This window comes from Podarcis tiliguerta (assembly GCF_965153285.1).
Source record: "Podarcis tiliguerta genome assembly, chromosome: 9".
Taxonomy (NCBI): Eukaryota; Metazoa; Chordata; class Lepidosauria; order Squamata; family Lacertidae; genus Podarcis; species Podarcis tiliguerta.
Window position 1 is genome coordinate 67629205 of NC_139542.1, and position 27388 is coordinate 67656592.

At 41.3% G+C, this 27388-nt stretch overlaps 1 protein-coding gene across 10 annotated transcripts in view; it reads right to left on the bottom strand.

Moving 5' to 3' along the window:
• SLIT2 (slit guidance ligand 2) overlaps window positions 1-27388 on the bottom strand; it is a 232426-nt gene that overhangs the window by 191068 nt on the left and 13970 nt on the right. For all 10 annotated transcript variants that reach the window (XM_083457980.1, XM_083457978.1, XM_083457977.1 and 7 more), the window contains exon 4: window positions 15816-15887. In XM_083457980.1, the coding sequence (XP_083314106.1) occupies window positions 15816-15887 (72 nt within the window). The remainder of the gene's footprint in view (window positions 1-15815; window positions 15888-27388) is intronic.

Genomic DNA, 27388 nt, shown 5'->3' on the forward strand with positions numbered 1-27388 from the left:
AACTGTGAAACTGTGAAATTTGTTCACAAATGTTTTACTATGCCAGTTTGTGTGTGCACTATGCAGAAGGCATAGGAAAAATGCATATTAAAGTTCACTTTTATTACCAATAAGAATCCTTCCCAACGTAGCTAGAAAGCTGGGCCCTGTCATCAAAATGCTTGCAATATAAATATAAACAGAACAAAATATAAAATAATTAAAAACTGAGAAGAGAACAAAAATCATGAAAGTAAAGCTATGGCAACAGAATTATAATCTAATTTAAATAGCCGATCTTAATACTGTATTAAGATAAGAGAACTGATAATCTGCAGAAAAGAGGCTGAAAAAAAGACCCGAGGTTCTAAGGCAAAGTAAGTTATTTTAGAGGAAAAATCATAAAGGTCATATCACACAATCAGGTTTACGACATGATAACCAACTAGACAATGCAAGGACTGTAGCACAAAAGCCTTATCATCTTCAAGTGATACCATATCTATGTCAATCGGCCCCACGGCTCTTCCAATTAAAAGGCTTTGATCGCCTATCCTTTAATGCTGAAATATGAATTCACGCGGAGAGAAAAAACACTTGAGAAACCAAACAGAAGGCATGAACACTGAAAACGGTGCTGAAGGCACAAGAGAAGAGTGACTAGATCTGGCATGAACAAAGTAAACTGCAGAAGATGAAATGCCAAGTTTAATTCGCACAGAATATCGCCGCTCAGAAACTTGGCATTAGAGGGAGCATACTGTCAGTTCCCTACCAGCACTTAACACATAAGGCATAACACACAGGACTACGGCACTGTATAGTTTTCCTCCCTCTAAGGCAACATTTCATTTATTCAAATCTCACTTCAGTAATTGAACTTACACACAGAAACAACACAGTAATGCCTCTGGCAACAGTTCCACAATTGCTTCCCCTCTTCTCTCTATCTAAAAGCAAACGCAGAACTGATACTGATGTCATGCTTCAGAGAAATAAATGTTCCTCACTTAATTCTGCATGCAATTTCACTGTTCTGAGTAAACTGGATGCTCTCTATAAGATTTTAAAAGCTTCTTGAAGCTAGCAGATATTCTAGTCTGCTTGTTTTGCAACTCCCCTTGATGACCAATGACCAGCTCCTGGTATGACACAACATAACAAGAATTAGGTGTGGATGAGAACTAGTGTTCCCAATTACAAAACCTGGCAATGTAAAGGTAAGAAAGGAGAAAGCAAGGAACAAATGACCTTAAAACTGGGTCACACACAAAATGGGTGCTGTGCTCTCATGCCAAAAACCAGGATGTTCCTGTTTCCCTGAGACAGTTGAGGAGTATGCCTTTTCAAGGGGTATGGCATTTATAGTGATTAAAAGAATAAGCTGGCATGCCCCAAGTTCTCTGGATAGCTCCAGCAAAGCCTCCGCTCAATCTGCTATACAGTGGTACCTCAGGTTAAGAACTTAATTCATTCTGGAGGTCCGTTCTTAACCTGAAACTGTTCTTAACCTGAGGTACCACTTTAGCCGCACCGCAGCCGCACAATTTCTGTTCTTATCCTGAAGCAAAGTTCTTAACCCGAGGTACTATTTCTGGGTTAGCGGAGTCTGTAACCTGAAGCGTCTGTAACCTGAAGCATCTGTAACCCAAGGTACCACTGTACATGGAAAAAAACAAAGAGCACTAGGCTACAGTGTCATCATAAAGATTACCAAAACTAGCTTTGTGGATACTTTAATGAATTACACAAATGAACATACAAATGTGTGGAGGGAGGAGTCCAGGATCATGTCTACTGGCCCCACCCTGACCTCTAAGGTATTCTTTGCTCAGGCGCCAGAAGATGTAGCTTGCAAAAACAGCAGGTTCAAGAATATAAGGAGCTGCCTTACACAAGGATAGTGTCTCTCTCCAGCCACACCAGTACTGTCTATTCTGGCAGGCAACAGCTCTCAGGAAGAAATATTTCACATCCCTACAGTCTGATCACTTTAACAAGGTAGTGTAAGGAATTGAACTCTACCACTGAACTACATCCCTCCGGGTGGGGACAGGGATGGGTGTATATGCACAGGCATCTGTGCAAACAGAACACAGAACATATGGTGGTTGAAAGGCAGAGTGAATGGGCAAGATCCCATTTCCCATCCTCACATTTATTTGCATGTGTGACATTCAGTTAAATCATATTCAAAGCAGATCCATTAAAATCAATAGGTCTGTTTGAGGATGACCACAATCGGATTTTTGAACACTTCTATGAATACCTGCACAGAGCTTTTATACGGTGTGCCTCCACAGGCAGAAAGACTGATACACACTAAGCTTATGCAAACTAACACGAGGATACGGCAGGAAATTTTCACTCAAAATGAGTGAAGACCTTAATACAATACATGAATTTGAGTGACAGATAAAACTAGGTTGCAGGCAATCCTTTCCCACTTATGTAGGTAGGGTGTGTGTGTGTGTGTGTGTGTGTGTGTGTCTGTGTGTCTGTGTAAGCTTCTGCATTGTGTATTGATCGTTTTGTTCATTGAAAATACATTGATCACTCAAGCATAAAAAAATTACTAGACTTAAAAATGGTCCACTATTTATTCAACCTGCCTGAAGGAATGTGCAAGGTGAATGTATTTTATTGCAGTACAATTTTAAAGTAGGAGCACTAGAATATTTGCTCACTAGGGTGCCACAGGGTTCTGTCTTGGGCCTGGTCTTATTCAACATCTTTATCAACGACTTGGATGATGGACTCAAGGGCATCCTGATCAAATTTGCAGATGACACCAAACTGGGAGGGGTGGCTAACACCCCAGAGGACAGGATCACACTTCAAAACGACCTTGACAGATTAGAGAACTGGGCCAAAACAAACAAGATGAATTTTAACAGGGAGAAATGTAAAGTATTGCACTTGGGCAAAAAAAATGAGAGGCACAAATACAAGATGGGTGACACCTGGCTTGAGAGCAGTACATGTGAAAAGGATCAATAGGAGTATAGCATCTAGATCAAGGGAAGTAATAGTACCACTGTATTCTGCTCTGGTCAGACCTCACCTGGAGTACTGTGTCCAGTTCTGGGCACCACAGTTCAAGAAGGACACTGACAAACTGGAACGTGTCCAGAGGAGGGCAACCAAAATGGTCAAAGGCCTGGAAACGATGCCTTATGAGGAACGGCTAAGGGAGCTGGGCATGTTTAGCCTGGAGAAGAGGAGGTTAAGGGGTGATATGATAGCCATGTTCAAATATATAAAAGGATGTCACATAGAGGAGGGAGAAAGGTTGTTTTCTGCTGCTCCAGAGAAGCGGACACTACAAGAAAGAAGATTCCACCTAAACATTAGGAAGAACTTCCTGACAGTAAGAGCTGTTCGACAGTGGAATTTGCTGCCAAGGAGTGTGGTGGAGTCTCCTTCTTTGGAGGTCTTTAAGCAGAGGCTTGACAACCATATGTCAGGAGTGCTCTGATGGTGTTTCCTGCTTGGCAGAGGGTTGGATTCGATGGACCTTGTGGTCTCTTCCAACTCTATGATTCTATGATTCTAGGTGGGAAAGTATGACACAGTGATCCAACGTAGTTTTTCCCTGGCAAAGGCCCACCTCCTCAGGACCTGGTAATGCAAGTTAGAACATCCACTGGGTAAGGTTTCCCAGAAGATGTTTGGTAGATAGCTTCCCCACTTATGGAGAAGAAGCTTATCAGTCTGTAGTTGGATGGTGATCTGTGCTCTCCCTTTTTCTATATTGGAATGATGATTGTGCTTGTCCATGCCTCTGGCATTAGTCCAGCCGTGTCTACCCTTGTGAACAGGTCGGCCAGCAAGGGAGCCGACCAGTCGGGTCTAGTGTAAGAACATTGGGTCCTATCCCATCTGGGCAAGGGGCTTTTCCCTTGCTTTAACTGATGAAACTGGGGGCCACTCGGGGGCATCAATTTGCATAGAATGCTGACAAGCTGTGTTGAAGGATCTTAGCCAGAACCTATTGAATATAGCAAAGCATACATAGACTGTCCAGAAGCAGTCAGTTGCAGGCAGGCAGATGCAGGAACAAGAGGCTGCTACCAGTAACTTGGTTACTTATAGGTTTATTATTTACAGCAGACTCACAAGTTACTATATACAGCATACAGACACAGAACTATCTCACAGAACAAACTCCAAACGAATTCTCAAACACACATACAGTGGTACCTCAGGTTAAGTACTTAATTCGTTCCGGAGGTCCGTACTTAACCTGAAATTGTTCTTAACCTGAAGCACCACTTTAGCTAATGGGGCCTCCTGCTGCTGCCGTGCCACCGGAGCCTGATTTCTGTTCTCATCCTGAAGCAAAGTTCTTAACCTGAAGCACTATTTCTGGGTTAGTGGAGTCTGTAACCTGAAGCGTATGTAACCTGAGGTACCACTGTACTCTGACCAACCAATTAACCAACCAGGAAGGTCATGAGTCATCATGCCTATGTGGAGACCTTGACCAATAGGAGAGTTGTATCCAAGGTCCCATATCTCTAGGCATAATAACTCCCTCTGCTCAGTCTTCTTGGACTTCAGCCAACTCCTTGATTGCCTCTGTGGGAAACTGCATCAAATTGCACATAGTCAAAAATCCCAACAAACTGTCCCGCTGGAATGTTCCTTGTGCAAGACACTTGAAAAGCAGTGGTGCCAACCACTAGGTGAAACAGGTGGATAGTGTTCTCTGTAACAGTCACACTATGGAATCACATCCCCATCAGAACCCATCTGGTACCAGTTGTTTTTGCAAGTGGATGCGCTTCAATCAAAAGTAGATTTATTTATTTCTTTAAAGCAGAAAGGGCAGTAGCTGCCATGTCTCATGGTTCCATAAAATGAAATGTGTTTTTGCATTGGTCTTTCTGTATTTTATTTTCTGCTTTTTGCTTGTTGAGTCCCCAAAGCCACCCACCAAAAATTCACACATCAATTTTTGTTTAAGGTTTTTGGCATGATTTTGGCCACAACTTTATTCAAAATACAAAAATGTGAGTGGTTGCTTAGGCTTTGGTTATGACTATCTGTCCTTGCCCCAGGGACAGAACTGACTTCCGTACTCCAACGGAAGCCAGCGTGGGAAACAAGTATTGGGTGAGAAAATGAAGCTGGGCAACAGTCCCTCACTCCTCACCCTCATGTTCCTGTGGGGCTTGCACGGCCCAAGTCCGATGCCAGGGACAGGACGAAAAGAATGGCAAGCCCCTGGATTCCTTTAACGGAATTCCCTTTCCGCACCACCATTGGAGGGGTAGGCACTTACCCCTCCACCAACCAATTTGAACCAATGCCTAACCGCCAACCTTACAAGTTGTGACGATTTGCTTCGCAGTAGGCAAAAACCAAATGGCACCAGCCAATCAGCCAGATGGCAAAATTCCTACCAAGCCCCTGCTCCAAAGCAGACGACCCCATGACAGGCATAGCAAGGTCAAGCGATAAAAAAAAAACCCCTATTAAAGGGAGGGTGGGCGGGTGATCCGGTGCAAAACAGCCAAGAGGACGGCCAGTGTTGGGCATCCTGTATTTAAAAACTCTGGCTCCTCCTCCAAAAAATGGCAATAATCAAAAATCCCCAGCAACCCAATTAACCACTTAATGGCTTGGGTTTATCCAAAATCTGCCCAGCAACAACAGGGTGACTTGTTTTCCCCAACCGCAACACGTGCTCTCTGTTAGGGAGAGAGCTTTCTGTAAACTTGGGAGAAATGTTTAGTCCTAGCACTTCCGTTTTTACAACGGACCTGACCAAAGCTTATTAATCTAAGCCAAATCAGTTAATCAAGCCATCTGTTAATAGATAATTGATCACTGCGGGAAGGGTAATGCACAAATGGGATTAAAGCCACTACAAATCTAAAAGAGAAAGAGAGAGAAAATCAGTTCTAACTTCTAATCCCTGGGCAAAAATGTTACTTTATTTGTTTTTAAAAATACAATTATCTTTTACCTAAAGCAAACCTAGTGGTAGCTAGCCTCCTCCCGCACAGCATACAGGTCTGCTGCTCAAGGGAAGATATCTGATTAGGCACCTTCAACCCCACTGATACAACTAAAGCAGTCTGGTGTGCCAACTACGAGAGCGACCTGTTTTGGAAGCCATCCAAAACTGCAGTTAACGGAACAGAAAGGTATCAATCTCACTGGAACCACACGTGGGGAGGAGAATGCAAATCTTTCCAAGTCTCATTTTCTTAAGGCTAAAGCATGGTTTAGTGTTCAAAACACATCCACTACATATAGATTTCAGAATGCAAAATAGAGTAATGCGACATTGATCAATATTCTGTATTGACGTGCATTTTTAAAAGGTATAGATGCAGCTTTTGAGAATAGAAACACAGAACAGTTTCATTACTACATTTCATATATTGCCATCTAACACAGATATTAAAGACATATAGGATGCTCATATGACATTGCTTTCATGAAGACACCTCTACTTTAAGGTCTCCCTGCTAGTTTCACATGTGCAGGGAGCCACAAACGGGCTCCGATTTGATCAAGTACTCCAAGGGTTATTCTGGTGTTGGTATTCTCTATGCGATTTTGAACTTCATAAGTGGCTCTAAGACAGACAGCAACTCAATTCCAGAGTAGGTATTTTATTATACAGTACCTTCTATTATAAAGGACGCGGGTGGAGCTGTGGGTTAAACCATAGAGCCTACGACTTGCCGATCAGAAGGTTGGCGGTTCGAATCCCCACGACCAGGTGAGTTCCCGTTGCTCAGTATCAGCTACTGCCAACCTAGCAGTTCGAAGCACAAGTGCAAGTAGACCAATAGGTACCGCTCCGGCAGGAAGGTAAATGGCGTTTCCGTGCACTGCTCTGGTTCACCAGAAGCGGCTTAGTCATGCTGGCCACATGACCCGGAAACTGTATGCTGGCTCCCTCGGCCAATAAAGCGAGATGAGCACCGCAACCCCAGAGTTGGCCACAACTGGACCTAATGGTCAGGGGTCCCTTTACCTTACCTTCTTTTATATATGGACTCTATTCAAACATCACAGTAAATCCTAATTTACAGTCAAGGAAGCCTAATTATGGACCTGTATAATATTTGAATTTATAAACCACTGTTTGCAGTAGACCAACAATGCTGAATTGGAAGCTGTTGTTTGAATTGAATCTACAGCCCAGGGTTTGTGCAAAGTGACATACTGTAATTACAGCTTTTCCTCCAACTTCACCACCATAGGAGGAGACAAGCGACTCTAAACCACAGTTTGTATATGTTTGCAAGCTCCAACTGTGGCTTAAGTCAGTTGGTCAGTGCAAACAATGTTTTGGAATAATCTCTGAATTGAGCTCTTGTTCAGAAAGACTTTTTGGATGTCTACAATAAAAGCATCGTGTTTGGACAGCTACCAGTTTCTCCAAAACAGAAATTGGCTTATATGATGCAAAGCAGAGTTGCATTTTAGTGCCAATTTCATTTTATTCTTTGAGATCACAACAGAGGGTAAATACAACAATTTAAGATCTTACTTATCAGAAGGCGTTCAGTTTCACATGAATTTCTACCACAGAACTCTTACCCAAGTAAACATGTTTTACATATACGAATATAGGTTGGGTGATTAACAGGACAGTTGTTTTCATAAAAATTGTTAAAGGTTATTCCAGTTTTTGCAAGTATTTGTAACTTTTGCACATACATTTCTTGACATTACAGTGAAAAAAATATTTTTAGGAACATACTGTACTATATTTGAAGAACCCTGTGGTGAAAGATCCAAGTTAAAACTGTCCCTCTGTCTTGAAGAAGTTCATAAATGCCTTTTGCAGATGTACATTTAGGCAGAATGAATGTTTAAGCCTCCACAGAAAAAAATAAATGCTGTAAAGAATTTTACAAGTCCTTCCCCCACCCACCCACACTTAGGTGTTAATTAAATGATCATTTAATAGTCAAATGTAAACACAACATTTTCATCTCCTGACAGCACATCCCATTATAAATCCAGGGTAATAAAAGTCTTGGTCTTAATACTCTGAACCTCGTTCCCACAACACTCTAAGATGCCTTGTCATGTCTAAGGTTAAGCATCTAGACACAAAACAAAGATTGCACCACTCAACTTCCAGTTCAATTTTCCCATCGCCCAGTGACCTAGGTAACACTTCGAGCAATAAAGAATAAATTTAATTTCTTCAGCATTTTGTGAGGATTAGGAACAATTGTTGGCCAGCAATGACTTCTTATCCTTGGATTCTTTCAGAGTGTTCCCCCAGTTCTAAAAGGAAATTCTGATAGTTTAAGACAGAGAACAAACAGAACTTTAAATTAGAGGTTTTTTCAATCAGTTGGAACAGTTGGAGGGGAAGCAATCAACTTTCCTTTGAGCGCCTCTCAGCTATTCAGTTACTGCGAACTTTAATCTCTCACTACGATCATGGCTTGCACTTGTATGTCCTTCCGTCATTATCCTGTTTTCATTCCTTCTTCCCGCTTTCTGAATTAGTTAATGAAGATTACATGGGTACAAATAGATGAACACATAGCATGAGCTGAGAGTCATGGTGCTCAGTTTATAACATTTCTTGCCCCCTTTCTGTGCCATATGATAATGGCATTTCCTGACCTTTTGGCATCTTTAATTACTTCCTTCACTGGGATTTCGTTTCCTATATCAAATTTATCAAAACTTTCAAAGTTAACCGTACAAAAAGGACTTGGTGAATTGGACTGGATTAGACTGACATCTATTTCATTATATCTGGATGGAATGGGCAGTAAACTGCTCTGAAGTTTGCAGTATGTGGTATTTTGCTTTGGAAAACCCATCTCTCTCTTTCTCTGTTACAGACACACACACTTTACTCAGGTTTACTCGGGTCCAGAGATATGTTGCAATCATGGGTAGGTTTTAAATAATCCTGTATAACTGGGTGGAAGAACAATTTGAATAAAATCTGCAACCTCAAAGTTAGAAATTAGTATTAAAACCTTCTTAAGGCAAACTTACAGTTTCAAGCAATAGAGCACAATTCCTTTAAGCAAGGAAACAGCATCGCATGATTTAAGAAAATACTAGACTTCGACTGTTTTTGTTCTTGAATGGGGAAGGATAAATAAATAGAAATATGAGCTAAAGGAGGACAAAATGTACAATAACGTGTGACAAAGTTCACTTGAGGCAAATACTGCATCCAAAACAGTTGGCTTAAAACTTTGTTGCTATGAATAACCATACACACTACAAAGGTTATCCAACTCCAGTGATTTCATTTGTACTAACATGTGAAATTCTACTTTAGCTAGGACTATCAAGTTTAGGAGGGCAATTCAATCAAAATTTCAAAATAATGATCCCAATAAAGGTCCTTTTGAAAACGCAGCAGAGTCCATGTTGTTTTAGATACCATGTGAAGCACACTTCCACTTCGTAGAACTTGCGTGCTCATTTGTGCAAAAATGTATTATTATATAGGTGCATGGCTAATGTTTAAAACTATTTTTGGAAAAAAAGCTTTGAGCAAGATAAAAATCAGAAGCTAACACCGTAATAAATCATCTGCACAGTTGACACCATTACATACTATTATGCTGAAATCAAATCATTACATGTGTAGAATAAAGGCCCCAAAAGTCTTCCTTTGCCAGAAAATAAGTGCTTATGATAGGATAAAAGGGCTCATCTTTGAGACTTTTCTACCATTTCACTAGAGAGAAGAACACTTGCACCTTATTGCTGGCATTATGAAAATGTTAGTACCTGCGCTGCAACCTGTAGAAAATGATCACACAGTATGATTTCCGTTCTATCAAAATTAAAGTAAAAAACCCACCCACCTTTAATTCACAATAAGCAAAACTGCAGTGTTAATTTTAAAAGTGAGAAAATAAAAATCTTCCCAGGCTAAAGTTTATATAGAATGCCAATTTAAGGAGGTTTAGAGATTCATACTAATATTACTAATAATATACTAATATCAGCAAAAACTGAACAGCACACTTCAGCTCTGCTGAGTGACAGCCAAGGCCTACCTAGTTCAGCATCCTATTACCAACAACCACCAACCAGATGTTTATTGGAAGCCTACAAGCAGGCAATGAAGGCAACAAGTAGTTTTCAAGTGCATTACAAAAAGAGTTAATACTTTTTTCAACGGCAGCGATCACCAAGCATTCACATTCCGCAATGCTGTTGATTTTCTTGGCAATTATGGTCCAACCAATTATAATGTTGCTCAATTAAATATCAGTTTTCATTATGATGACGTTTCAAAACACAACAATACAGGCTTCTAAAGGAAGCAAAAGCAAAATTAAGTAGACACTGCTTCAAGTATTTATCAATTTTTCACACACCATCTAACATAAAGTTACAATGTTGTCAATGCTCTTCTGATTAAAAATGTTTAGGGGTACTCTCATTTTCCTACTCATATTGAAATACTGCGCCTCAATGAGGCCAAACTTAGATTCACAAAATGTTTAGGGGTATGCGTCCCCCTGTGTCCCCCTCCAGAAAAAAAGCACTGCCTTATTCCAATTTACATTATTTCTTTTCTAATACTCATCCATCTTTTAACCCATTTATCAGCCACATACTGTAAGTTTATCACAATTTACAGGTGCAGTGTTATTATATACAGAGGCCCTAATCTGCCAATTAATGTCCTTTGTTGATCCCCCAATCATTTTTGAAAGGAGAAAGGAACATGAAAACCCACAACTGGGCATTCCTTGTCTATGTTTTAACTGTCCAAGCCACCTGCCCGAACTCTGAAAGTGCTTAATAAGTTTACTCAGATTTAAACAGGAATGGTTTAAACAGCATGCTCATTTAGTCTCACTGAAACAGTGTTGGATATAACTGTTTTATAAAGCCAAATCACTAATGTTCCCTTTCTGCCCATACGTGAGTTAAGAAAAAAGACACCAACAGGAATGTGTCACATTTCCCCTCTATACTATGCATTTTGTAGCAATAACATGCGTTCCGTGCTATTTGAATGCAGTGCAATTTTTTTTCTCACCTCCCTTCAAGGTACTACTATGAAACAGATATTAATGCTGACCGTGCAAACCGAAAAATGTCTCATCTACAAAACATAAGAGCCGTCAGAAGAACTTTCATCTCTTTTGCCTCAAACGGCTTTAGTGTTCCCAGGAATGGGAGTCAGCGGTAGCTATCATGGTAACTCACTAGATGAGTAATGATGTCGATACGACTGGACAACGGTAACCGTAGCAACTGTAACCTGCAATTCCTGCGTAACCATTCTTGGATTCATTGTGGCAGGGGCCAAAGAGGCCAGGAGTAAAATGAAGCAAAGGACTATGGTGTCTGACACATCTAGTACCACACACTTTAATCATAGCTGGCAGAAATTAATTCAGGAGGAATTTTTTCAAGGGTTCCTCATGAAGCTTTGTGCTTTTGTTAGGGGCTGCACTAAATGAATAGTCCAGGGCAACAAGTCAGATTATGTAGAAAACCTTTTCCTTCCATCATTTAAAAAAAGAAAAGAAAAGTATTAAGTAAATTTCAGCTTCAGGAAACCCTGATAATATTTAAGTACATTCTTGTAAGCTTTTTCCATATTAATCCACGTATAAATTGCAAGTTCTTCCACTGCAGGTTTTCTTGATTAGCTACAATTTACCTACCAGGAGGATTACATCAAAGCATTAACTTTTGCATGTTTAGAAATACAGTACCTATATAAGTATCTTGGAAAACCACTGAGCTTTGGGTCCTAAATCAGTACCCTGCAGCTAATGGCAATCAATGAACTATAGCCTAACTCGTCAAATTAATCAGTCAAAATCTATTTGTCTCAGATAAGCACTCACTAGGCTGTAATGGTTTTCTGCATAAAAGGTGCTTTGGTTAATGCTCTGTGTATTAGGATGTGGGTCACTAGAGACAATGTAGGTCATTCCAAGAAAGAAAAATACTTGTTGAACCAGAGATACAGACAAACATCAAAATCATTACCTAACTGGTCCTAAAATGGCTGGTTTTACTAACTACAGTTCCCTACATGACAATCTGACATCTCAACAGTATTTTTTTAAAAATACTGCCACCAGTAGCTGACCTGCTGCAGACTTTACGGGGAACATGATTTTTCATACTTAAACTAGGTGAAAAACACAAAGAAACTTTCTACAACCAATGAGACAAAGTATTTGGGCAGAAAAAAATATATCAGGTATTGTCTCTTGAATATTCAGCCTATCACTTTTCGTTACTTACACGTCCCATCTGTCATCAAGTGCTTGTAATTTTACAATGCTGCCCTGTAGCTTATTGTAGAGTTGATATTATTTTACAGAGTTCTGTTAATGGACTGGATAAATGGTAATGCTATTTAAACTAGCCTCTTGCTCCAAACACAGCTGCAACTGTACTTCTATTTCTGAACAAACATCTTGACCTGAACACGCCGCTCGCTCTCAACTCAGCCAAAGAGAAATTGGAGCAGACAGCAAAGGAAAGGAAAGCTGGCCGCTGGCGGCATCCAACCGTGTCTAATATTTCATATATGGAGTGCGCCCTCTTTGTGTTGCATTTACACTATGCAACAAGCACATATGCTTCCTTAACTATCACATGATTCACTTAACTTTGGGTGTCAGGTGATCATTAGAAGTGCATTGATATGTTTTAAAAGTTCAAAAAAATACAGTGGTACCTCGGGTTAAGTACTTAATTCGTTCCGGAGGTCTGTACTTAACCTGAAACTGTTCTTAACCTGAAGCACTGCCACGCCGCCAGAGCATGATTTCTGTTCTCATCCTGAAGCAAAGTTCTTAACCTGAAGCACTATTTCTGGGTTAGCGGAGTCTGTAACCTGAAGCGTATGTAACCTGAAGCGTATGTAACTCAAGGTACTACTGTAAACGTAATATAACAGGAGATAAGTACTAACTAACTAACTAATGCTGGCACCACTGTGGCAATCTGCACATGAGCTAAAATATTAAAAAGGCGTTCTAGTGACAGCATTTAACCTGAAGAAACATGTGATTCGAGCTATAGGTTAAAACACCCCATTATATTTACCAAGCTGTTCTAATACACATTATAACTAGACACAAACACACTGTCACACAAGCACACATTGTTTGATCAACAATAATCCCAAAACATCAGGAATGTTATACTATCTGTTGCAGTATACTGTTGTGGCACCCCACATTTATGAGACTGTAATTATGTATTACTTTCTCACACACTTGCACCCCAACCAAGCTATCCCCCCCCCCTGCTATTTATGATTATTTGATACTACCCAAAGGTTCTCTGAATTGTGAAATATAATTAGTAGTTATAGCATCCCTCTCTACTGTTCCAATAGAGATTTACTTAAAGATTATTTTACAGAAGCAGAAAGTTCTATACATAAGTGGCACAAATTGTTACCTTACAATACCTCTGTGCCTATTTCGGAGTATAATCAGAAGCATGTATGTTACACTAGCATTGCCAGTGAAAATAATCATACCACTGGAATTCAATGTGGGTGGAACCACAGGTTTTATGTCAGCCTCCCACAAAAGGGACTAAATGAATGCTTACACCAAACAAATTCCATTGACTTCAATTACCATGGATCAGTGTACACTATTCAAATGCCACATTCAACAATCTGATAACAAAGTCGTCGGAAGTACAAGAACCAAGCTTAATTTATGTGAATCAGAAAGAAACAGAAGTGATAATTTAGTATAAACTTTTAAGCTTTAGATCCTTAATAAAAAAAACCCTGAAACAATCTTTGCAAAAGGAAGTGGAAAGCAAGATGTTGTGATGTGGCACATACCAGGCTCTCAAAGCAAACATTATTTTATTGAGATTTGCATAGCCCACTTCAACTCTACACATTGAAAGCAGCTGATGGGCTTTACCTTTTTTAAAAATGTGTACTAGCAGTTGAAGGAAAGGTTAAGCACCCCTGACAGTTAAGCCCAGTCGCAAACGACTCTGGGGTTACAGAGCTCATCTCACTTTACTGACTGAGGGAGCCGACGTTTGTCCGCAGGCAGTTTTTCTGGGCCAGCATGACTAAGCCGCTTTGACGAAACCAGAGCAGTGCACGGAAACATCGTTTACCTTCCCACTGGATTGGTACCTATTTATCTACTTGCACTTTGACATGCTTTCGAACTGCTAGGTTGGCAGGAGCAGAGACCGAGCAACAGCAGCTCACCCCATCGCGGGGATGATCGGCAAGCCCCAGGCTCAGTAGTTTAGACCACAGCGCCACCCACATTCCCTGCTAGTACACTTAGATCACAATAAATTTTGAGAAAACTCCAAGGCCTGAGCAAAATAATTTTTAAAAATCCATGTTATCAGTAATGATTTCAACCCTTATCAGGTTTCCCTTTAAAATACTGTTAGAACATGTAGGTACTTTTAACATAGTATCTACTCCATATTGATCTGGAGATAATATCTATCAAAACATCAAAATGTATCTAATGTATAGGTTGACTGTTTGTAAACCTTTTTCCAGGTTTGCCCCTAAGGTTTACAATGTTAATAATTTATTCTGCCAAGGCTTTAAAGAGACTAGCCAGGATTCAAGGATTCTTTGGGCAAGCATATCCCAGTGTGATTCTTTCTGTCTCGCTTTGTTTTGCTCATTTTCTTTGAACAGAAGAGCCCATGCCATCATCACAAACTGCTTTTGAGAAGTCCTTCATTTTCAAAAACGATTTACCACTCTGCAATACTTGGATCTCAAATGAGATTCCAAGCCCAAAGCACTAATTGTGCATCTATTTGGGTCCCAGTCTTTGTAATTAAGGGAGAGAATATGACAAAAACACAACACACTTGGTCTTTAACAGATCACTACTCTGATTTTAAAATTCTTCCAGCGTGTGCCATACTGCTGTAGAAGAAGAAGAAAGCAAACTGGAAGAAGCAAAGACCACCATTGTTGAAGCAATAATTCTTCAACATCAACTTGGTTGGACTGGTCATGATTATCGCTTTCCAAAGCAACTACTCTATTCCAAACTTTAAAATGGAAAGCATTATGCTGGTGGTCAACAAAAGAGGTTTAAAGACTGTCTCAAGGCAAATCTAAAAAAATGTAGTATAGACATTGACAACTGGGAAACACTGGCCTGCGAGTGCTCCAGTTGGAGAACAGCCTTTACCAAAGGTGTCATGGGCTTTGAAGACACTCAAACTCAGGACGCAAGGGCGAAACATGCTAAGAGGAAGGCACGCTTGGCAAATCCACACCATGATCAACTCCTGCATGGAAACCAATGATCCCCCCCTGTGGAAGAACGTGGGGATGCAGAATTGGCCTCCACCGTCACTGACGGACAATCTTACTCGGCTATGAGTGATCACCAAAGAAGAAGACTAGAGAACAATAAAATCCCACAAGTCAGGAATCAAAATTACAGACCACAATAATGCCAACACTCTTCAAATCGTTACTTTAGTTTTGGGTTCTTTAAGCCATTTCATTTCAATGTTGTTATAAACAAAGAGGGGAAGGGGAGATATTCCAAGACAGTTTCCACCCAGAATGTAATCGACGTTGTCATCAGAAACCAGTAGCAAACTAAAAAGAAAAGGATTTATACTAATCTGGTTTGAAAAGTTAAATCAGTCAACTATAGGAGTTAAAAAATATGGAACAGAAACAATTCAGAGGACAGCACACAAATTATGGAAAAGCAAAAGAAAACAAGAATTAAAGGTTCACTGAGTCCAGGAGCAGAAAAAACACTTACTCAATGGCTTATTTCATTTACAACTTAAAAGCACTCAAAGCATATCAAAGCCTTCCATAATGAATACAGAATACAGCTTCTACTTACAGCCTGTAGAGTTTTGGAGTCCCAAGAAACAGCAACTCTGAGAGGAGTTGAAGATTATTTCTGTTTAGACGCCTGAAGTAGAAAAGAAAAAGAGAGTGTTACAAATCAAAATAAATAGCAACTCTATCATGATGTGTCATAACTCGATAACCTGAGACTAAGTGGCCCTTGCAGGAGAAGCAGGCCAATGTGAGTGCCAGGGGCTATGCAGAAAACATAAGCCAAAATACCGTGATGAGTTTAACATTTTATCTATATGTATTAGGATAAAGTATGCATGAGTGTTTTAAATTCCAACTTTTTTACTCCATGATGACAGCATGAGGAGTGAGCAGAGAGACCACCCTACTGCCAGGCTTAAGCAATCATTTTCCCCTTGTGGAAATTCATTGTAAAAAAGACAACCATCAGGCATGTTACACCGATTCATCCTTCAAGGAGCACTGCCAATTAAAGTGACATGAGCTATAACAAATCAAACCTTTCAGGTGGCGTTATAAAACGCTAGCAAAATCCCCGTTGTTATGATCGTTGGGGAATGAGTATAAAGAGGGAGTGCATAGTATCAAGAACTTGAAGGAACATATTGCACCTCCCCACAGAAAACCCCTCAGCAGAGATTGTGTACTAGCCACCACCTCAACAGAATGGCAGCGGGGAAGGCAGAAGCAGGCTGCATTAGCTAATATGGATTAAGTTTCAGTTTGCCCATCCATGTGAACAAATGGCACCAAATGCAGTTTGGGAAGCTCTACACAGCCTTTCAGCTCTCACTAGCTAATAAATGTGCCAAATGTAAGCCTCAATGGATGTATATTTATTGCCAAAGGGTGAGCCTAGATGGGACCAGTCAAATCTTCCTCTGTCAGAAGAGACAGACATGCGATCAGTTTTAAACAAGTGGTCCAAAGGGTATTCAGAAGATTGTACTCTTTGCTATTTTTAATATCTGTTTAGTGGTAGCAAGTCAATTCCAGAATAGCTGTTTTATTGGACCTCATTTTAGATATGGGCTCAGTTCAAACACCATATCAACCTATGGTCTTGAAGACATAATTATGAACTAGTACAATACAGTGGTATCTCGAGTTACAAATGCCTCAGTGACAAACGCTTCATGTTACAAACTCCACTAACCTGGAAGAGTTACCTTGAGTTGAGAACTTTGCCCCAGGATGAGAACGGAAATCGTGTGCTGGCGGCACAGAGGCAGCAAGAGGCCCCATTAGCGAAAGCACGCCTAGGTGCTGCTCCTTATATACTACACCCAATTCCTGACACAGGTTAATCAATGCAACTCAGCAGCACCTGCTATGTTTCACAGCTGTAAAGCTGGATCTCGTTATTTTGCTCTGGCCCTTGTTCTGGCCCCTTAAAGATATACACATCGGGTGAAACAATGATGAACCTTTACATTTAAAGAAACAATTCCTGCTCCTACCACCACCACCACGCTTCTACCCCCAAGCCCCTGAGGATAATGTTAGTTGCTAGCACTACCTCAAAGTTTGGATAGTTCCAAATAAGCTGGGAGCACCTCATATTTCAACCAATTGTACTGTCAATCATAAGTACGTAGAGAGAAAAGGGTAAACAAGCACCTCCCTCGCCAAATGTCTGGTCAGTTGGAATCCTTCCCAATGACTGCTCTGATAAATGTGATAAAGCCAAAGCTATCTATGGGTTTCATGTGTAAGTAACACTAAGCAGGCTCCAACAGCAAATTAATAGCTTAAGCCACTTTAAAGCAGTGGATCCAACTGGATCATGTAGAAACTAAGACTTTTCCACATAATGCAGAGGAATTAAGATGTGACCACTGTATCAATTATTACAGGAGACAGGATTTGTTCTATAAATTGCTATATAAGACAATGGAAGGTGATTTTTAAACACAGTATGTTGAATAAATTATTCCTTGAAACATTATACAAGAATACTGCTGAAATTACCATATTTTTCACTCTATAAGACACACTTTTCCCCTCCTAAGAAGTAAGGGGAAATGTGTGTGCGTCTTATGGAGCGAATGCAGGCGGGAGGCTCTGCTCTTCGCTCCCTTTAAAGAGCCATGTGGCTGTCCCACTTACTGTCCTGGCATCCCACTGCCAGGGAGAGGCTGCATGCGGCTATCCCATAAGCCAGAACAGCAAGAGGCTATCCTAGAAGCCAGATCCCTCTTGCTGTTCTGGCTTCCAGGATTCAGAATATTTTTTTTCTTGTTTTCCTCCTCCAAAAACTAGGTGCGTCTTATGGTCTGGTGCGTCTTATAGAGTGAAAAATACGGTAAGCACTTGCTTAAACAAGATTTACAGAAACTAGCCAGGTTGACATGTCACACTAAACCACAGTTTAGAATGTTGTGCAAAAGCTGGGACAAATTTGAACAGAGCTTAGGTACTCCCCTTTTCCTGCAGCCATGATGACAATTTTGGCTGCCATTCAGAGTCAGTACAGTGGTACCTTGGGTTACATATGCTTCAGGTTACACACTCTGCTAACCCAGAAAAAGTACCTCGGGTTAAGAACTTTGCTTCAGGATGAGAACAGAAATCATGCTCTGGCGGCGCGGCAGCAGCTGGAGGCCCCATTAGCTAAAGTGGTGCTTCAGGTTAAGAATGGACCTCCAGAACGAATTAAGTTCTTAACCCGAGGTACCACTATATGGGGCAGAGACTGACCTGGGAGACCAGAGTTCAAATCCTCATGAAGCTCACTGGGTGTCCTTGGGCCATTCACTCCCTCTCAGCCTAACCTACCTCACAGGATGGTTGTGGGGAATTAAGTGAGAACGGGGAGAAGCAATTATGCCACATTGAGCTCCTTGGGGAGAGGGATGGAAAATAAATGCAATAAATAAATAATACATCTACTTTTGTTGTTGCTGAATCTCAGCTTCTTCTTGGGTGCAAACCAGGAATTCTGGTTTGCAACAAAATCTTGTCAGTTCCAAAACAAGTCAACTTTAAACCCTGAGCTATGTTAAGCTAACCAATACTAACCACTTCATAAATGTTAATGTACTACATTTTCCATTTCAGAACTGAATTTTCTGTTAAGACCAACCTTGTGTGTATAAATAGTTCCCATAAGGAATGTAAAAGTTATTGATTCAGTGATGGTCTGCAACAGAATTGAGTAAATGGAAAAGCTAAGGCAACTTTAAATTCTGTAAAGAACAATTCAATGAAAACTTGGTTCTTTACAAAAGGTACCCACTAATGCTTATTTTGACATTTTGCAACACTGCAACTAATTTAAGTGGTTAAAGAAAAGAGCATCCAGCAAACAGTGTCTCAAAGAATGAGCACAAAACAGATGTGGGAAAAATAAACAGCCTTCCTGTCTTGGAATTTCTAAAAAGGTCTGCAAAGAGCAAACAGGACTTCTCACTGCAATTTGACTTCTAGACCTGTTAAAGACAGTCCCATGAGAACTAGACTCAGATTAATTAAGTATAGTGCTAGAAACTACTACAGTTAGAAAAAAGTACACAAGCTCTTCAGTTACACAGCTTACACACTCTTACCCAAGAGTGGGCAAAAAGTTACAGTATTTCCTTTCCTTCTCAGAATTTCATTTGCTTGAAACATGCCTACTAAAAAAGAAACGAAATGAAATGCTGTCGTTTTATACTAAGATCCTACGGCAGGTAGGTTGCAGGTGTCAGTCTGAAACCATATGAATTTTTCTGGACAGCCTAGTTTTAATGCTGTGACGTTCTGCATGATTTGCCAACTATTTCTGAGAATTTAGAGATAGCAAGTACTTTATGATGGATTTTTAAAATGTAAACAGTATATAATGAAAGGCAAAGCTTACGTGGCATAGAAACACGATCACAAGAAAAATCCTGGTACGTTGACACATCAACACTCAGAGAACTTTGATAACTTTAGCCACTGTTTAAACTGCCACAAAACCTAACATGCAAGTGCATGCAATTGTCAGTAATACACTATTTTTTGTTAGTGACAAAATTATTCCTTCTAATTTACGAACAGCAACACTACATCTGGCTAAGAGTCAGTTACACTTGAATTTATTTCAGTCCCTTAACCACCTTTCTGTAGCTTCTGTAATTTGCAGCAAAATGGAACCTTTGGTGTGGTATTTAGATACTGATAAATCCAAACACAGACTAATTACTTAATATTTAGGAAAAAAATAAGCAAGAACAGGTGTGGGAGTACAAAACCCTATAATTTTCAAGAGACAAATCACACAGTCTTTTATTAACTGATAAATACTAACGTGCCACCATCCTTGCTAAGGGATAGTGTGCACCTAAAACCATGTATGTTAGAAAGGAGGGTTTGTCTCAACACTGATTAACAAGGAGCAACTGCTTTCTGCTTCCCCCCTCCAGGCCTGCTCAAAAGCATATTCTCTGCTTTTGCTCATTATCTACCTTCAGAGAGAAAGCTGGGCAGCATTAACCCTTAAGTTTATATATTCCTAGACATCAAGAGTATCTGTACCTATAAACAACATACATCCATGCCTCTTTTAAAAGATGGAATTTTAGAATGTGCATAGCTTTGCAAATATTTACAGTTCCTCTGTTTCACTGCAGAGTTACAGAACGCAGATATTGAAAGAGAGTTCTGCTTGTAACTCAGAGCATTGCTCTTACTCTGAAAAGTGCTTGGGGCAAATCAGTATTTGTCTGTATAAAAGCAGTGCAGTGAAAGCAGTAAGTAGCAGTGGGTGATTGCCACTGATGTTTATTCATTTTTGTATTAAACCTGCCCCCTCCAAATTGCTTGAGGGAAGTTATCAAATGAACACACATATCCAGGAGAAAAAAAAATGTCAGAACAACCTGCCCTAAGATATTGACCCCAGCTGTCAAAAATGAGGCCAAGCATTTTCAGAGTCCTCCTGAATACTCAGGCTTTGGTAGCACAGCAAGGGACCTGCAGATCAATACTACATCCATGTGGGAAGAGTGCAGCACAATGCAGTCCCATCGTATTTTAGGACTTGGTGCCAAGCAGCAATTCATAGCGAACAAAAAATGGTAAACGTTTGCTGCAAGCAGTAGTAAAAACATTTGCTGCGAATACTACTCATTTGCTAAAATGACTACAAATAGTCGTTTACAAATAATTTGCTACAACTATTATTAAAACAGGGGACGCGGGTGGCGCTGTGGGTAAAAGCCTCAGCGCCTAGGGCTTGCCGATCGAAAGGTCGGCGGTTTGAATCCCCGCGGCGGGGTGCGCTCCCGTTGTTCGGTCCCAGCGCCTGCCAACCTAGCAGTTCGAAAGCACCCCCGGGTGCAAGTAGATAAATAGGGACCGCTTACTAGCGGGAAGGTAAACAGCGTTCCGTGTGCTGCGCTGGCTCGCCAGATGCAGCTTGTCACACTGGCCACGTGACCTGGAAGTGTCTGCAGACAGCGCTGGCTCCCGGCCTCTAGAGTGAGATGAGCGCACAACCCTAGAGTCTGGCAAGACTGGCCCATACGGGCAGGGGTACCTTTACCTTTATTATTAAAGGCAATCCTATTCCTTACTTCTTACAATGATAACAGAGAGCATGTTCATGATAGTAAGTGCAAGATTCTTTTTGGGTTCTCCCATACTCAGCTTAAAAGCAACTTCAATTAGATCATGACTTCTCCTAGCTCCACATTTCTACCTGATGCTAAAACAAAACCCTGAAAGTTCACACACAGCCCTGAAATTCCACACGTGAAATTGCTACAGAGACATTCCAACAACATTGTTCCCTCCAGTTTCAACCCACTAACTCCATCCACCTTCCACAGAAGATGCTGTCTCCACGAGTGGCAGCAGTCCCTATTCCACATATGAGACATAAATGAATAGGGTAGGCAGTGACATGTGAAGCTGTGGGCCACCACCATATACTTGTCCAGGTGGGACAGAGTATAAGAGGGTGGCCAGAAGCAGCAGCTGCTGCCATACAGAGGCAAAATAATAATAAATTTAATAAAATAATAATAAATAATTTATATTATTATTATTATTATTATTATTATTATTATTATTATTATTATTAATACCCCGCCCACCCCGGCCAAAGCCAGGCTCAGGGTGGCTAACAGTAATAAAATCATAGTAAAAACATAATAGAGGAAAAAAAGAGGGGAGGGCAATTTATAATACAGGTTAAAATGCAGCCTCATTTTAAAATAGCCGATAAATCAAGACCATAAGGGGAGAGAAACAGAAGGGTCTGACCAAGTCCAAACCAAAGGCCAGGCAGAACAGCTCTGTCTTGCAGGCCCTGCGGAAAGATGTCAAGTCCTGCAAGGCCCTAGTTTCTTGTGACAGAGTGTTCCACCACGTTGGCGCCAGTGCTGAAAAGGCCCTGGCCCTAGTTGAAACCAAGCTAACCTCCTCGAGGCTTGGGACCTCCAAAGCGTTGTTATTTGTGGACCTTAAGGCCCTCCGCAGGGCATACCAGGAGAGGCAGTCCTAGGCAGCTGCTACTCCTATCCAACACCAATCACAAAGGCAAGCAGCAGTGGCAAGGAACACCATTTGCAACAGACATGGCAGAGGAGGAGGGCCAATGCAGTGCCAAGCAGATGGTAACCACCAGGATAAAGCCACCAAGATAAAGCCCTATAGCTTTTGTTGAAGGCAGGTGGCAGTGATGGCAGATCCTCCACATGAGCAATGGCAGGTCAGGATCAGAAGGTGGCCATTCTGGGATAATGGCACTTGCCTAAGCCAACTACTGATGCTGGATACACCCCTCTGGGTATGTAGACACAAGTAAAATATTCATGAGGCAGTGGCATCTAAGCCATATTGCACCAACACTCTAGATAACATTTCTAATAGCTGTCTAGGAGCCAGTCTACACTTTACACATTTGTAGTCTCTATGTGGATCTAAAGGTCCCCCCCCCCTTTATAAAGTTTATAAAACAGAGAGAACAATTACAACAGCAGGTGAAAGTTAAAACAGAGAAACAAACTACAAAATGGGCACAAGGAATATGTGCAGTTGCACATGGGCTAAAATAACAAGGTGAAAGTAAAGAATTTTTTCAATTATAATTCCATATTTTCCATTGGGTTGTTGTGAAAACGATTGTTCCACTGTATGTGTAATAAAATAATGCCAGTTTAATATAAAGAGTGCCTGGAGGTTCTAGGCCTTGTGTAGTTTTCTCCATTATAGCTATATTTTAGCTGTGTATATATATTTTTTAAACAACAATAACAATGAAACACAAGCACAAACCAGCAAATAGCCTCTAAAATGGCAAGTTTCAGTGAGGAACAGCTGGAGGAAGGAGAAAGGATATGCCAGTGATGGTCCTGCTGACCCACCTTTTTGTACAGAATCGAAAAAGGGGAAAGGGTACTTCATGGGGGGAAAGCAGGTTGGGAAGAAGAAGGTCCTGTGCAGATAATTGTTCAGTGGGATCCCACCCAATCTCTCTGCTTCAGCACTGTTCCTCCATTGAAACCAACAGCCGGAGAGGCTTTCAAAAATCTCTACTTTTCCCTTGAGTATCTCATGTGTAAGGTTTTGTTTTTGTAAGTTCGAATGACTGCCGTTGGAGCAATATAACTGTAATGGTTCTTGGGGTTGCTCGTGCGTAAGCCGGTGCAAACACCTGGCTGGATTACCTGAGTGAACCTTTTCTGTTCGGACAGCCACTCACCCGTGGCTGTCTCAATCGCTGGCAGAATCTGTCAGTGGGCGTTTCTTAAAATTCTTCCAGCAAAGAAGCTCTTTGACGTCTTCTCCTACTCTCTCTGCGCGAAAGCCTTCTGCGCAAGGAGGGCATGGGCAGCAGAGGACCTCTACTCTCCCCGCTGGTCCCCGGCAAGGAGTCATGGGACCGCCTCGCCGCTTCCCCCATCTGCCCCCCTTCTCCACTGGTGCTACGCTGATTCTCTTCCCCAGAAGATGGGCTGCCTCTCCCAATCCCGGGACACTCTCCGGAATCCCTCTGGATTTTGCTCTCTCCCTCCCGCACTGATGGCAGTTCCCTGACAATAACCAATGCTACAAATATTGAAATTTGCTTTGGGTTGTCCCCACACATCCCCCTGGGAGTGTCTTTATAAACACCAAATGCTGGCACAGGAAAGGGGACCAAATGAAAATGTTTCCTCCATCTCTTCCCTATCCCTTTATCCACCACTCTTTATCAAGGGACAGGGAAAAGTCAGAGGAAACGTTTTCATTCGCTCCCCTTTTCTGTGCCAATGTTTGCCAATCTACCACTCACATCAACCTGAGGACTACTCTTCTGCCTGCTGCTTCCTCGGTTTACTGCCATGCTGCCAAGCTCACTTAGCCAAATGCAAACTTATGAGCAGGTGTACATACATGCACATTAGACTGACACTTTCCCCCACTTTGGACTTTACAATGCTAGGATGGTCAGTTAAAAAAGGTAAAGGTAAAGGACCCCTGACAGTTAAATCCAGTCACAAACGACTCTAGTGTTGCGGAGCTCATCTCGCTTTACAGGCCGAGGGAGCTGGCATTTGTCCGCAGACAGTATTTCCGGGTCATGTGGCCAGCATGACTAAGCCACTTCTGGCACAACGGAACACCGAAACCAGAGCAGCGCACGGAACACCGTTTACCTTCCTTCCAGATTTCTCTACTTGCACTTTTTGGTGTGCTTTCGAACTGCTAGGTTGGGAGGAGCTGGGACCGAGGAACAGGAGCGCACCCAGTCACAGGGATTCGAACTGCAGACCTTCTGATTGGCAAGCCCAAGAGGCTCAGTGGTTTAGACCACAGCCCCACCCGCATCCAGGATGGTCACTGAAGTATCGCTAAAAAGCATCACTCCAAAACACAACACTAGTTGTCATAAAACATATAGGTGCTACACTGCTAATTTTTAGGTATAGGTGCAGATTTAGAAATAATTACTATAATTTAAACAGAAATACAGTTATCACATTGTAAAGGATAAGACTGTGACCAGGTGACTGCTATGTTGCACTTAGTCCAAGTTCTAAGTGTTGATGGGCAGCTACAGGACATTTGCTCTCCCTTCTAATGGTTCCTTATCTTCAACCAGACAGCACTCACAATGGATGATGCTTTCAAACAGAAAACTGTCCTCTGTAAAGTAGGGCACATGTCCACTCTATGCGACACATTTGCCAAAACAGGCTGGTAACCACTTCGGATCCTGCAGGACTTGAGAGAGCTTGTTTGCGCTCTGAAAAGTTTCTGCTTATCTGCCCAAGCGCCCCAATTAGCTTCCTCAGACAAAGGTCAACAATACGGTAATAAGTGGGTGGCAGATTGCAGTCAGACATTAATATTTTCAGTTACAGAACTGTAACTGAGTACGACTGCTCTTTTGAAAGGCCATTTGCGATATATATTTTTCACAGACATCTAATCCAAATATCTATGGGCAAAGTCTGCAAAAATGGGCATTGCACATCAATACATAATGAAAGTTAGACTAAAGGTCTGTTTTAATCAATCTTTAGTCAGTGCCCGTTTTTATGGTATGAAATGTAATACTAGTTACCACTGGTAGGGTCATGACCGTTACTAAGAAAATTCACTACATTAATTTCCCTGGTGCAGTGACCTGAATCAGCATTCTATACAATGCCCACATATAGAGGAGCGTGTGGAAGATGAGACGGCTGAAAAGAAGTGGAAATAATCTCTTTTATCATCATTGAAGAATATCAATTGATGCTGGCTGCAGCCAAACTCAGATTTCCATCTCACTTTGGTTGTGGTACTCTAATGCTCATTAAAAGTCCACAACAAATGAATCTTACACCTTTTGCTTCTCTTTCCTTTCCCACCGACATGGAAACAAATTCATACAAACAACTGCTTGTAGTGAGCCACTGATGCATGATTCTTTAAATACACTATACTATATACTAACAAGAGTATGTTAACAAATAAACTAACAAGAGTATGTTAACTAGAATTCTGAGAATATTCAAAAACATGCTTAGAACTGAATAGCTTTGCCATAATTAAATGTTTATATTGTCAAAGTTATACCATAGCTGGTAAAACTGCTGTTTCTTTGGGTACCTAATCAAGCAGCACTTTAATATTATGTTAGACTGTGCTCTGAAAGACTAATGTTTTGTTTAATGTGGATTTTGTTAGGGAAAAAAGCCCTGTGCTTATGGACTGGGTAGAACAGAGCGTTGTAGAGAAACTGGGTTTTCAGGTCTTTTAATGGAATAGCGCACACAAGAATTCAAACAGTACGGCTGGGAAGTCAAAATATATTGCAGGCAAAATTTGTGTTAAATCTTTTCTTCCAAGACACCAGAGCAGGAAGCGTCAAACTGGACATATGACAGAGTTATAGCTGCTCAATATTTGACCTTGCTGAATTACACCAGCAACAGCTGCCTCCTAGTGCCAACCTACGTCCTTGCAGTTATACTTGAAAATGGAACAAGCACATGTTGCACAACAGCACCTGATCCAGTGTCTAGCCTAAGGGTTGGAAACCCAACTCTGTGCAACCCAACTCTGTGCAGTGAAGCCATTTAGACAAGGGAGGATACTAAACAGGAAACAGGTTTGCAGTCTCTAGCATATTTATTACAAGAAATAAAAAAAACTTTACGGGTGGTTTTTGAACAGATAAAAGAATTGAGCAGGTGCATCTGCAAAAGTAAATGTAGGTTTTGTAGGAGCAAAATCCTGCACTCCAGCAAGCACAGAGAATCTGGGGCTCTCCATATATTGCTGCACTCCAATTCCCATCATCCCTGAGTCATTGACAGCATTGTGTGAAAACTAGATTTGCCGAACTACTTTGTAACATACCATTCAAGAAGTATTCCCAAGCCAGGATCAGGATCTGACAAACCAAGAAATGTTTTATAAAGCTGGGTTAAAAGGAGGGAAGTAAGAGAGAACAGGGATGCGGGTGGCGCTGTGGGTGAAACCACAGAGCCTAAGACTTGCTGATCAGAAGGTTGGTGGTTCGAATCCCCGCGACGGGGTGAGCTCCCGTTGCTCGGTCCCTGCTCCTGCCAACCTAGCAGTTCGAAAGCACGTCAAAGTGAAAGTAGATAAATAGGTATCGCTCCGGCGGGAAGGTAAACGGCGTTTCCGTGCACTGCTCTGGTTCGCCAGAAGCGGCTTAGTCATGCTGGCCACATGACCCAGAAGCTGTACGCCGGCTCCTTCGGCCAATAAAGCGAGATGAGCACTGCAACCCCAGAGTCGGTCATGACTGGACCTAATGGTCAGGGGTTCCTTTACCTTTAAGAGGGAGCAAGCACACAGAGAGGGATGAAGAAATGTTTAGGACTGGCAAACATGGCATCTGAATGCCACCAAAGCCATTGCATGACAGCAATTCCTAGTGTTGAGGACAATCTCTAATCACTCTCTCAGTAACTTTTTAGTTCCAAAAAGTTTTTTGCCACTTCTAACCAATTCAACAAGTTGATTCATCTGAGTCGGGTCTTTTCTAATGCAATCTTTGCCTTTTTTTCCCCTGCTGATTTTTTGGGGAGACAGAAGTTGGGCTTCTATTATATTATTCTTGTGAATTTCACAAGGATCCAGCACCTCTTTTTCTAGAAAAATAGCACTGCCTGTATATGC